This window comes from Theropithecus gelada, chromosome 14 (genome assembly GCF_003255815.1).
Source record: "Theropithecus gelada isolate Dixy chromosome 14, Tgel_1.0, whole genome shotgun sequence".
In the NCBI taxonomy this organism is placed as follows: domain Eukaryota; kingdom Metazoa; phylum Chordata; class Mammalia; order Primates; family Cercopithecidae; genus Theropithecus; species Theropithecus gelada.
Window position 1 is genome coordinate 8449314 of NC_037682.1, and position 13785 is coordinate 8463098.

Below are 13785 nucleotides of genomic sequence, written 5' to 3' on the forward strand. Positions count from 1 at the left end.
CCCATCACCATCCTGAAGAGAGTTACTCATTCTCTTTTCCTGAAAGCAAGTGGTCCTAAACCTCCTGCCTTAGGCGAAGGAAAATCACCACTGTTCACGGTGACTGAGTACAGCCCATGGGGGAACTGTATGCTGCAATCCAGTAGATATCCAGTTACAAACTACCTGCTGCCAAATGAAGAATGGACTGATGACCTGCTGTCTCCAGGAGTGAAGAGGGGACCCCTAGATGAATCTCCCTGGCGCCCTGACCAGACCTTATCTGGTCTAGAAGACCAGAGAGGGCCATAGCCCCATTTCTCACCTTGGCCAAAGCCAGCTGCATCTCCCTTGAGATTCTCCCTTCCTTCCTCCTCCCCACGCCACCACTGTCTGTCCCTGCTTTGGCCACACTCTCACATCCACCCTCTCTATCCCACCTTCTGAGCCCAGGCCTTTGCCTTTCCTCAGATCACTTTTTTTTTTTTTTTTTTTTTTTTTGAGACAGAGTTTTGCTCTTGTTGCCCAGGCTGGAGCACAATGGTGCAACCTTGGTGCAATCTTGGCTCACCGCAACCTCCGTCTCCCAAGTTCGAGCAATTCTCTCCTGCCTCAGCCTCCCAAGTAGCTGGGATTACAAGCATGTGCCACCATGCCTGGCTAATTTTGTATTTTTTCTTTAGTAGAGATGGGGTTTCTCCATGTTGGTCAGGCTGATCTTAAACTCCTGACATCCTTTTTAATTTTTTAGACAGGGTCTTGCTCTCTTGCACAGCCTGGAGTGCAGTGGCATGGTCTCAGCACACTGCAGTCTTGAACTCCTGGGCTCAAGTGATTATCTTACCTCGGCCTTCCAAGTACAGGTGCATGCCAGCATGCCTGGCTAATTTTTTGTATTTTTTTTTTTTTTTTGTACAGATGGGGGTTTTTCCATGTTGCCTGGGCTGGTCTTGAATCCCCAGGCTCAAACAATATGCCTGCTTCAGCCTCCCAAAATTGCTGGGATTACAGGTGTAAGCCACCACACCTGGCCAAGTCTGATTCCTTAGTGGGGCCTCTGAGGCGCCATGACCCAGCCTGGGCCACCTTTCTAAATTAATCACCCACGCCTCCTCCCCGGGCCCACTACCTCCCTAATGCTCCAGCCCTCAGGAAGGACTCTGCTCTCCATGCAGGCTGCGTACCTGCCTACTTCCCTGCCTCTGCCTTGTCTTTATGTTTTCAAAATGCTTACTGAGGGCATAACTTCTATAAAATAAGAAGCACAAATCTAGAATAGTCAACTTGAATTTTTATGCAAATATGCCCCCAGGTGACCAATAACCAGATAAAGACAGAACGTTCCAGCACTCCTGAGGGCTCCCTATGCCCCTCCCTGTCCCTTGGGTAACAGGTATGCTGACGTCACTCTCATGGATTAGTTTTGCCCGTTTGTGAGTTTCACAGAACTGGAATCCTATGGCGTGCATTTTTTGGTATTCGGCTTCTTTTACTCACTCAACATTGAATTGCTGAGATTTGGCCAATCCCTGAAGAGTTTTAATCAGGAAGTGACACAATTGGAATTTAATTTTGAAAAGGCCACACTGTACTTGCCACGTGCAGTACGGACCACATTGGGGCCACAGTGGAAGCTGGATTATTCAGATTAATGGTGAACTAGAAAATATAAGTTAGGGTAGTGAGTTTCAAATTAACCTTGAATCAAGCCTAAATATATAAGATCTTTAGTCTTATTTACTATAGAAAACGTAAGGCTAAAATAATTCTGTCACAGATTCTAGTCAACTCCCAGCAGGTCCCACCGTGACGCTCATCCCTAGATAGCATTCCGTAAAGTTCTCTGCTCCTTCCCCACAAGGGTCCTGCCTCTGGTCCCATGGGATGAACTTTGATGTAACCTGCAAAGCCCAGCTCAGACGTCGCTTCCCCAATTTGCATCCCCAGTACCTCCCTGGGACTCTGCGGAGACCCAGGGAAGTACAGGGGATACAAACTGGCTCGCTCATCTTTGCATCTTCAGTGCCCAGCACAAGCAGGTGCACAGTAAATGTGTGTGCAATTCAACATGTAAAAAAATTGGGCATCCCAACCAACTCAATTCCACTTCAGTTGGGCTTAGGCCTGCACTCCTGGGCAGCTCCAGCACCTCTTAGAACACGGACCAGTACCAGTCAGAGACTGAATGTTGTGGGTTGCCTGGCTGCAGAAAGAGCAATACCCAAGGAGGAAGGGACGATTTTCCAGGGAGAATGTTGGTGACAGATGGTGAGAAGTTTCCCCAACTAGCATTTGGTCAGCTCTTTATTAAAGGGCAGGACATTTCTGGTATATTAAGTTTGAGAGCAACTCGGTGTCTACACCAGGTAGTATGTTACATTCCACAGGTAAGTATTTCAGGAGAAAGAGAGCGCAGGACATTCATAAGCCCGTAGATTTAGGTGAGATTTCTAGGGTGGTCCTGAGGGTCCTTCTGCCTTTATTTCTAAAGGGACAAACACTATATTTGAAATAGGTGAAACAGGAAACTGACCCATACATACCAGAGTGTCTGTTTCAGTCAAGCTGTCATCTTGGTTTTTAATCCAAGTAGATTTAAATTTTTCTAGAGCAGCCAATTCCATCTGCAAAAATTATAAGAATTAGTTATCACTGATCCAAGTAACTACCACTTTAATTTGTTTTACTAGGTCTCTATGAAACTTAAATACTTTCATTTAATCTCAAACCTCATAAAATCTTCAGGGCTTTTATGTTATGTGCGGGGGGTGGGGTACATTTCTGTGAAAACTAGGTTTTGGAGGGATCAGTTATCTTTGTCATCAAGTCAGTAACACAGGGAGATTCAGAACCCAGAAATTCTGACTCCCACGAGATGTCACTAGGGAAAGGAAGCTCAAAATTTAGATGGCTTTGCTACTGCATCCATCAAGTCTTTGACCCTGGATCCAGTGAATACCCTTGCCCAGGAAGGACACCAGGAAGGACTCCTTTGCTTGTCAGAGAAAGAAGCACGCTAGGTTCAGGTGTTTGATTTTGAGACTAAAGACATTCACGGTAGCCAAATGCTTTTTGCCTGGTGGGAACATCCAGAATACCCTCTAACAGGATATACTAAGCAGAAAGGCACCCGATATTAAGCCATTTAGGTGTAAATTAATTCTCCATTTGTCCCCAACTCTTATTAGCATTTCTCATAAATATTAAAAATTTCCTTTGCAAATACAGATACATAACCAGATTTTCATACTTGTTAATACTGCTTCTTGCTGTGCAGACAGCAATTCAAAGTCACCAGCGGTGACTTTGGGTTTGTAGGTCTTAGATGCAGGGAAGGTACTGGCTTTAGTGAATCTTTTTGTTTCTTGTAGGGAACCACAGGAGACAGAAAATATAAATGATATCCCACTTCCTCCCAATGACTCAAAGTCCTTTCTCTGAGTCAATCATATAATACTGAGAAGCATCAGGCTAGTAAGTTCAGGGTCACCTAGTAAACTATGGAACAAGGATCACCACAGCAGGCTCCCTATGCCACACTTTAAACCAGGGTTCCTCCACCTTGGCACAAGTGACATTTGGGGCTGGGACATTCTTTTTTTTTTTTTGTGAGACGGAGTCTCCCTCGGTTGCCCAGGCTGGAGTGCAGTGGCATAATCTCGGCTCACTGCAAGCTCCGCCTCCCGGGTTCACGCCATTCTCCTGCCTCAGCCTCCAAAGTAGCTGGGATTATAGGCGCCTGCCAACACGCCCGGCTAGTTTTTTGTATTTTTAGTAGAGACGGGGTTTCACCTTGTTAGCCAGGGTGGTCTCGATCTCCTGACCTCGTGATCCACCCGCCTCGGCCTCCCAAAGTGCTGGGATTACAGGCGTGAGCCACCGCGCCCGGCCGGGGCTGGGTCATTCTTTATTGTGGGGGTCTGTCCTGTGTACTGTGCGATGTCTGGCAGCATCCCTGGCCTCTACTCACTAGGTGCTGGTAGTGGCAACTCTCCAACCCCTAACTGGTGACAAACAAAAATGTCTCCAATCATTGCCATATGTCTGGGAGGCAAAATCATCACCAGTTGAGAATCCCTGCTCCAGGCCATTTGCTGGACTAACTCAGCAAGCCTGAGCTAGACCCTGGGACCCCAGATCTTCAGACGGTTTGGCTTGTGTAATGGCTCACAGCCACAGAACAGGTTGCTTCCAGATTGCAGATCTAGCTCATTTACACCTTGTCTATATGATCAGCCAATGTTTTTTTCTTTTTTTTTGAGACTGGGTCTCATTCTGTCGCTCAGACTGGGTATAGTGGTGTGATCTTGGCTCACTGCAACCTCTGCCTCCCAGGTTCAAGCGATTTTCCTGCCTCCGCTTCCCGATTAGCTGGGATTACAAGTGTCCACCACCATGCCTGGCTAATTTTTGTATTTTTAGTAGACATAGGCTTTTACCATGCTGATTGACCAGGCTGGTCTTGAATTCCTGACCTCAAGTGATCCTCCTGCCTCAGCCTCCCAAAGTGCTGGGATTACAGGCATAAGCCACCACGCCCAGCCTTGGCCATGGAAAAGCTCTGGTTAGACCTGAGACTAAAGATAATTTCACTCAGTTTTGGATCTCAATATGACAAATTAATTAAACATGTTTTAAAGAGAATGAACTGGGTGATAACACAGGTCTGCCGGGAGGTTTTAAAGTAGCATGCCTTGTTGTTAAGCCCTATGACAGCTACAGTATTGCTTCCATGTCAAGGCTGCAACATTTAGTAAGATCTTTATTTACCCCAGCTTTATTAAGCTTAATTGACAAATAAAAATTGTATATATTTACAATATACAACAGGTTTTGATTTACGGATACACTGTGAAATGATTAAATCAAGGTAATTAGCATATCCATCTCCTGATAATATCTTTAACTTAGATTGGGCTTAGAGGACACCTGCTGGCTATTTACTAGCTCTTCCAGATGTCCCAAATAATCCTCCTGGGGACAAATTCCTAACTTCTCCACATTTCTGTTCCTGCTTCTATAAACACTAAAGCACTTTCTCCCCCTCAAGGATGCTGGAACACCAGCAGGACTCCAGCTGTGTCTGACCAAGTGTTTGGCATTGGACGTGGATGAGGCATCACTGGAAGTCCCAGCAATCTGCACTACTGTGCCCATGGACAATGTCAGCTGCTGAAGGGTAAGAGTGTAGACCTGTGTCAGAGAGAAAGGGGCAAGAGCGGTAATATGTAGGCTATCATTTCATGAAGGACTAGGCTCTAATGCCATTATTTATAGTGCTGTGGAAATAGCGACTTAGGCAGCAGGCAGTCCTGGCTGAAAGTCTGCCTCTGTGGCTGCCCTAACTGAAGCACTGTCAGAGCTCATTGTTATCAGCTTGGAGAACCAAATTATGTTGCCACTGTGTGCTAAAGTCTTGGGAAAATTCAACAACTGGAATAATTTTTATCAGCAGAAATTCTTTCTGGTTCTAGCGATAAACTGAATCCTCTAAAATGTGGGGAACAAAAAGCAAGATTAAGAAAAATAAATAAATAACAGTGCTAGGAAACCAGGGAAGAGAGGATACAAGTTGAGGCGGTGTGTACACGCCTGCCTACATGTGCACAATCTCGTGGTTTTTCCTAATCCATTCAGAAGTTCTCCATTTAAGAGCACAGCCTTGTTCTGCTGTTCCCAAAGCGCCTTTCATACCAAAGGATTCCAAAGTTCCACACCCACTTCCAGACATATGGGGTCCTTCAAAATAGAAATATCAGCACAGAACCAGCAAAGTGAGTCTGAAACCTGGCCAAGGGAACCAGAATTTGAAGGACTCACTAAAAAGACATCTAGATTCTATCAATTTTAGGAGTCCAAAACTGAAACGGCACTAAGGAATTATAATAATAAGAGCAATAGTAGTCGGTGAGCAATGAGCAGGGTTCTGTATGCAGTAAGTCAGTCAGGCACACCCCACACGGCAGTCTGATATGCACGATCCTGTTCCTTCTCCTCACTACCTTGGCAGGCATGAGCTTTAACATGTTTCTTGCAGATGAGGAAGCAAAGGCGTGGTAACATGCCCAAGATCACACAGCCAGTGGAGTGGTGGAGTCAAGACTCAAACTCAGAAGCTCCACTCTGTCCCAAATGTGTTTTTTGCTTAGACAGGGGCCCTTAGGCCACCATATTATAAAGGCTGACACTCAATTGGCTTTTTTTTTTTTTTTTTTTGAGATGGAGTCTTGCTCTGTCACCTAGGCTGGAGTGCAGTGGCGGGATCTTGGCTCAATGCAACCTCTGCTTCCCAGGTTCAAACAAATCTCTGCCTCAGCCTCGTGAGTAGCTGGGATTACAGGTGTGCACTACCATGCCCAGTTAATTTTGTATTTTCAGTAGAAACAGGGTTTTGCCATGTTGGCCAGGCTGGTCTCGAACTCCTGACTTCAAGTGATCCACCCGCCTCGGCCTCTCAAAGTGCTGGGATTACAGGTGTGAGCCACTGTGCCTACCCTCAATTAGCTTTTGAGCCAAATGGGCTCCTACACCGACACCACAACCTTACAGATGAGGCACCAAGGCTCAGTGTGTCTAGGTAATTTTTTCTGTAAGTTTTATAAATCAGGTAACCAACATTTATTGAACACCCACAGTGTTAGGTGAACACCTAAGTGCTTACTGCTTTTGGGGCACTGTCTCAGTTAGTAATTTAGTTACATGAGGGCACTTGCTCTATATTCCTGGAACACTGAGAAACAGTCCTCCCTCAGCCGGCTCCCAGGTTTCTTTCTAGAGTCATCCCATATAGTTCAGAAGGAATTTGCCTCTCATGGCCAGGGGTTGGGTCATGGCCAGGGGTCGGGTCTGCCCATGTGGATGGTGTCAATTCAGCAGGGCCATTCAGCAGTCCCATGTGAGGAAAAGTATCTCCAAGCCACATCCTAAACACTAATACTAAAGAAAGTGAGGTGGCTGAGTACACACTGCACTCCAGCCTGGGGAGTAGAGCAAGACCCTATCCACCCCCCTTCAAAAAAAAAAAAAGGCTGGGCACTGTGGCTCAAACCTGTAATTCCAACACTTTGGGAGGCTGAGGCGGGTGGATCACCTGAGGTCAAGAGTTTGAGACCAGCCTGGCCAAAATGGTGAAATCCCATCTCTACTAAAAATACAAAAATTAGCAGGGTATGGGGGGCACGTGCCTGCAGTTCCAGCTACTCGGGAGGCTGAGGCAGGAGAATCGCTGGCACCTGGGAGGTGGAGGTTGCAGCGAGCCGAGATCGCTCCATTGCACTCCTGCCTGGGCGATAAGAGCAAAACCCCAACTCAAACAAAATAAAATAAAAAAAAAAATAAATTTGAAAGGGTTTTTTTTTTTTTTTTTTTTTTAAAGCGAGGTCTCCTCAGTTCTTGAATCCCCATGAACCTGGCCTGGAACGGCGTCCAGGGTGCAGGGTCTGCAGGGGCAGGCCTGGGGTTTCTCTCAGGGAGGAGTCTGTTTGGGCTGCAGTTTCCCACGCATTTCCTCACTAACGCCACGTGGGGCGCTGTCCTAACCAGGAAAAGTGGTGCGCTGGGAGAGAGCCCCATCTGGTGGCAGCAGGCAGAAGTGCAGCCAGGGGATGCACCAAGAGACGGTGGTTTCCAGGACGGGAACCTGCCCTTTCAGACCTGTGCTTTTCAGTGGTGGAGGCCTCCCCTGTTTCCTATCATCTCCGTACAATTACTACCGATCTGCAGGGCGAGTTTGGTATTCCCCCTGGTGAACAATGACTAGGCTTCATCTGCCAGTAAAGCAGGTGAACAGGAGGACTTAAAGGACGTGTTTCTTTGATCTACGGAAAAGACACTGGGCTTTGGAGGGCAAACCCTAAGCTGGGCACTCACATCGCTACAACGCTCACTTTACAACGCTCACTTGCCTTCCATTGTAAACGAAGGAAGAGCAGCTTCCTAGGGTCTGAGGTCGCTTCAGGCTCACCCCCACCCCTGCCTGCGATCTGCTGAGGGAGCAGGGCCTTTCCTAGGAGGGATGGAGCAAGGCCCAGGTCGTGGCTCTGGGTGTTACAGTATATGCCCCCTTTTCCCCTTGCTCACCAGGAAAAATGGAAACCTCTTGACCAAATTATAAACTTTCTCGGGGCACTGCTCCCCTCTATGGATTCTTGGTCCAATAAAGCCTACTAGGGCCTCCTGAGCACATCTCAGTGGCTCCCCTCCTCTCCATACCTGCTCCTTCCCCAGCTTGGTGCAGGGCCACTCACCACTGGCCAAATGCCCACTCCATGCCACACTCTCAGCTACCAAAGAACGCACACGAAGGGAGAGGTTTTTGTTGAGACAAAGTCTTGTTCTGTCACCCAGGCTGGAGAGCAGTGGTGCGATCACAGCTCACTGCAGCCTCTGCCTCCTGGGCTCAAGGGATCCTCCTGCTTCAGCCTCCCGAGGAGCTGGTCTACAGACGTGCACCACGTCTGGCTAACTTTTGCATTTTTGCTCAGGCTGGTCTCGAACTCCTGGGCTCAAGTGATCCACCCGCCTCGGCCTCCCAAAGAGCTGGGATTACAGACGTGAGTCACCGCACCCAGCAGAGGGGGAGGTTGTATGTGTTCTGAGAGGGAAGGCTCTGGGCCATGGCAGCAACAGACCAAAAGAACAACTCAGCCTGACACAGCAATGACCCCAAAGAGCTAAGCTCCCAGTCAGACTGAGGGGAAGAAAACTGAGGTTGAAACAAGATGTGGTCACTTTTCTTTTTTCTTTTTGAGGGAGTCTCGCTCTGTCGCCAGGCTGGAGTGTAGTGGCTCAATCTCGGCTCACTGCAACCTCTGTCTCCCGGCTTCAAGTGACTCTCCTGCCTCGGTCTCCTGAGTAGCTGGGACTACAGGTGCATGTCACCACGCCTGGGAAATTTTTGTATTTTTATTAGAGCCTGGTTGTCACCACCTTGGCCAGGATGATCTCAATCTCTTGATCTCATGATCCACCCGCCTCCGCCTCCCAAAGTGCTAGGATTACAGGCATGAGCCACTGTGCCCGGCCAATGAGGCCACTTTTCTAAGGTCACAACATGAGCCCTGATCAGAGACGCAGAGGGTCGGAGTGCCGAGCCCCGACACGGCATGGTCCCGCCCCGCCCCGTAGCCGCGGTTGCGCTCACAGGGCTGGTGGTGTCTTTTCCGAGGCTGCCCTTGCTGTTGAGGCTGCCAATCTCCGTCTGGGAGCTGGACTGCGACATCCCCTCAAAGAAAGGCCTGTGGTGAAGAGCACAGCCAGGGTCAGTGCTGCCAGGGCTCAGAACAGCACGCTGGGAGAGCTGAGTGGAGCTGGCATTCAGGGCGAGCAGGGAAGTGCAAGGTGAAAAGGCGGGTCGGGTCGGGGGAGGGGGGACTTCCTGAGAGTCCTATAGGACTTCTGTCAGTAAGAGGCAAAACAGTGACCTTCTCCCAGAGAGCCAGAAGTTCACAAAGAATGAAGGACCAGGATTCCCTGGTAATAGAGGGGACAGCGAGGGAGGGGTCAGGAGACTGCTATGACCAGGAAGGAGAGTCTGGAGGCCAGCTACAGAGAGCGGGGCTCACTTGAGCTTGGGCTTTGGAGTGCTGAGGATGCTTTCTGTCTCCTCCATCTCAGGGCCACTGTCACTGGGGTTGTACATCTCCAGACTGTCATACAATTCATCCAAGTCCTCTTCCACTTCCCGGATCTGCTCGCGGGACACATGCTCCAGCCCAAAGCCCACCTGCAGGGGAAAAAAGAGTCTCTGAATTTAGGGTCACCCCTATTAATAGTTGTGGTTGATGAGCAGCTCCTTTCTCTTGGGCCACCCTTATAGTCCTGCTTAAGGGACACGCCAGAGCTTTACACTGGCTGGAGTAACCTTCACGTCATTTCCATGATCCAGCCTGAGGGAGGGGACATGGTGAGGCCACCTTCCCCCTGGTTTCTGCCACCACTCCACGCTGTGAAGCTGTGCAGGAGGGACAGCTGAGGAATCCCGAGGCCCACTGCCTGTATGGGCCCGTCCTACCCTCCTTACAGCCCACAGGAAGGCGAAGCAATCACTCTCAACAATTTTCATCTTTATTCCTCTGTTAGCCCACTTAGAAGCCTGTAGAAATGGGTCCCTCCCGGTGCCCAGGGAAAAGATTGCTTCTCTCTCAGCAGCCCACTCCTGGTTATTCCACGGCTGACCACCAAGGACATTTCCACCTCACAAGCTGCTGCTCACTGATGTTCCCATGGGATAAGAGGGGAAATTAAGTGACAACCGCAGCAGCATCTGCCAGGTCTGTCCCTGTATCGCACACCAGAGGCTTGGGCATCACCAAGGGTCGGGCGTAGCTGTGCTGCCCTACGTTGTGTGCACAGCCTCTTTCTCTCCTCCACTCGCTTAAGTCCTTCTTAGCTACCCTCTTCCTTAGGGCTCTACCAGGCAGGCCACGGGGAGCAGGAATATTAATCCCAGAATCCTGACTCTCAGTGGCAATACAGAGTGTACACCAGGGATGCTGGGTGAAACCCGGGGAATTCAACTCACCATTAACCTTGGGAGTAAGGGGCCGTACCTCATCTGAAACTTTAAACCGCTTCAGGAGGGCCACAAACTTCTGTTTGATGTTAGGTTGCTGTAGGGACAAATAGCACGATAGTTCTCAGCAACGTCCACTTGGGGTCAATTCAAGTGAACAAACATCCACCAGAGCCCACTTTCATGATGAGCTATGAGAGGACACGAAGACTGGAGGACTTGGTCTCTGCCCTTGGCATTCAAAGCCTTTCAGGAAGACAGGCCGAATTTGTGTGGCTCCTGGGCCTTGGGTGCAGCTGCGGGGAGAAGGAATGTCTATCCCCAGGTCCTTCGCCCCACTGTGCCCCAACACCTCCCAAATGTGGGTCTCCAGCTCATCTCTTTTGCTTGCCCTTCAGATCCACAGTGCCCACTGCTGACTCCCACCTGCGCATGCACAGCATGGGCACCTCAGCCTTACCAGCTCCACGGTGGAACGCAGCGTCTTCTCCTTGCACTCTGATCCTCTTACTGATGTCACCAACACACCTGAACCCACATCTACGCCTGGAGTCTCTCCCTCCCGTTCTCCCCACAGGCCCATTCTGGCTACCGTGGATCCTCCCTTTTCCATCTGTGACACGACTGTTTCCATTCAGGCCTTTCTCCTCGCCTCTCTGGGATCACAGCAACAGCCTTCAGCTGACATCTCATGCCCTGCCCGCCTGTTTCTGGTTTTGTTCCCTCCACAGCCAACAGTGGTCCTTCTGCATGCAAACCTGCTCATGCTACCCTCCCACTAGAAGTCTTCACTGGCCTCCACTACTTGAACAGAGCTCAGCGGTCAGGCCTGTAAGTGTCCAAAGCCTGGGTCTGCCTGTTTCTAACCTTATCTCTCTATTTGACCCTTCACACCCCATAGTCAAGTGGAAACTCACTGCTTCGAGTTCCTGGGAAAAACTGTATGCCGTTGTACTGGGCCTTTTTTTTTTTTTTGAGATGGAGTTTTGCTCTGTCGTCAGGCTGGAGTGCAGTGGGGTGATCTTGGCTCAATGCAACCTCTGCCTCCCTGGTTCAATCGACTCTCTGCCTCAGCCTCCTAAGTAGCCAGGATTACAGGCACACGCCACCACACCCAGCTAATTTTTGTACTTTTAGTAGGGACGGGGTTTCACCATGGCGGCCAGGATGGTCTCGATCTCCTAACCTCGTGATGCGCCTGCCTCGGCTTCCCAAAGTGCCGGGATTACAGGCGTGAGCCACAGCACTGTAGTGGGCCTTTATATAGGGTATCTTCTGCCTTGAATAAAAATTTTGCCCAAATCCGCTTGGTGAAGTTTTATTTTAAATAACCTATCTCTCAGCATCTCATGTGGAAAGCTGTCCTGGCACTTCTGGGACAGGTGGCCACAGTCCCCTGGAGTCATTGCACAGCTATGTCTTTTGGCACCTGTCCTACTGGACTGTAATTATTTGTTGAAATGTGTGGTGTCACTAGATGCTGTGTGCTTGATGGCATGGACTGGGCCTTTATCTGTCTCTGGGCATGATGCTTAGCTGTGGTCATATGTACTTCCTGCCTGAATGACAGACTTGCTGCCTGGGGATGAAAACAATGAACTTGCGAGACCGATAAATCTTCAAAGAAAGGGGAGAAAGGGCCTTCACAACAGAGAAAAAAAGTCGAGCTCCCAGTGACAGAGCAGCATGAGACATGTTCAGAGAAGGTCAAGTACATCTGTGTTCTTGGTGAGACAGAAGAATGCGCATGCACAGAGGAGACAGGCACTACGGGAGGTCACTAAGTCTCTGGGGTAGAACTGGAAAGTGCCTGCAGCTTAAAAAGAAAAAAAGGCTGGGCGTGGTGGCTCACGCCTGTAATCCCAGCACTTTGGGAGGCTGAAGTGGGCGGATCACGAGGTCAGGAGATCGAGACCATCCTGGCTAACACGGTGAAACCCCGTCTCTACTAAAAATACAAAAAATTAGCTGGGCGTGGTGGCGGGCGCCTGTAGTCCCAGCTACTCGGAAGGCTGAGCCAGGAGAATAGCGTGAACTCAGGAGGCAGAGCTTGCAGTGAGCCGAGATGGTGCCACTGCACTCCAGCCTGGTGACAGAGCGAGACTCCGTCTCAAAAAAAAAAAAAAAAAAAAAAAAAGGAAAAAAAAGAAAAACACTTCTGGAGGAGTGAACATTAGCAGGAGCACTGAATTCCAGTCACGTGCCAGGGTCATGCCAAGGAGGAGACCCCACGTAGGATGAGGTGACTTATTAAGCTCTGGGGGCACCTGTTGGGAAGAAAATAGGGCCGCTTTCTGGTTACAGAGCAGGAAAAAGAAAGACTCAGCAGCAGGGGCTGACTACAGAGAGATCCTACAGTCACTCCCTATTTCCAGAGTGCAATGGAGGTCAAGCATTTGGGGCACTGGTGACACACCTTATGGGGACCATTTGGAGCACCAATCAAGAGGTGGATACCTAAGGACAAGGAAACAGTCCTCCCGCTCCCTAGTTGCTGACTGGATGGGAAATCCAGTTCACAGTCTTGCAGATTTACCTGAAGTCCAGTGACACCTCAGTGTGATGGGAGAGGTGACAGCATCTGGCCTCCTCTCATCCCTGAAGGGGCAGGCATCTCAGCTCTCAGGGGGTTGGTCCCTAGGCTAGCTCTGCACTGGGGAGAATCAGGATGCCTCTGGGGAAATGGAGCTGTGAATTCCCCTTCGGAAACGTTCCCAGCACTTCTGGCCCTCCCACGCTTCATGCAGGTACTCCAGAATCTGTTAAAAGACCACCTAGGAATTCAGGTTTTTAGCTTCTCAGTCCAGGACTCAAATGTCATCAAAACAGTGACTCTTGTGGAACTCTTAAGGAGGAAAAGTATCAAAAGGCACCTGGTCTCCAAGGTTATGGATCCGTTAAGGCAGGAACAATACCTGATGTAATTAAAGCTTAGCAAGCCCAAGGTCATGGGAGCACCCCACGACTGGCCTATTATCTCTGCATAAGTTCAGCACATGATTAAAACAACTCCTAGAGGGAGCTGGTCTTCTCCCTGCAGAGGACAGCATGTGACATGAAGCAGCCACTGGAGTGGGTGGGAGGCGGTCTGTTCCCTGATGGACCACTATCTGTTCTGAATTCTAAAAGAAGGGTTCTCCTCCTTTTTTCTATCCAACAATAACCTGAAGGATATAACACTCTTATCAGTAATGGTGGTTCCCAACAACAGTGAGTCTAATTGGGTGGTGGTGAGGATACACAGCGTGCATCGGAATCGTTGACGGGATGACCCTGTGTTGATATATTTTAAG

The 13785-nt window shown here is 49.3% G+C and overlaps 1 protein-coding gene across 1 annotated transcript in view; it reads right to left on the minus strand.

Moving 5' to 3' along the window:
* PACS1 (phosphofurin acidic cluster sorting protein 1) overlaps positions 1–13785 on the minus strand; it is a 171532-nt gene that overhangs the window by 14354 nt on the left and 143393 nt on the right. Inside the window, exons 8-11 of the mRNA XM_025356379.1 lie at positions 10530–10589; positions 9543–9703; positions 9122–9215; positions 2523–2603 (exon numbers count right to left, since the gene is read on the minus strand). Coding sequence (XP_025212164.1) covers positions 2523–2603; positions 9122–9215; positions 9543–9703; positions 10530–10589 — 396 coding nt within the window. The remainder of the gene's footprint in view (positions 1–2522; positions 2604–9121; positions 9216–9542; positions 9704–10529; positions 10590–13785) is intronic.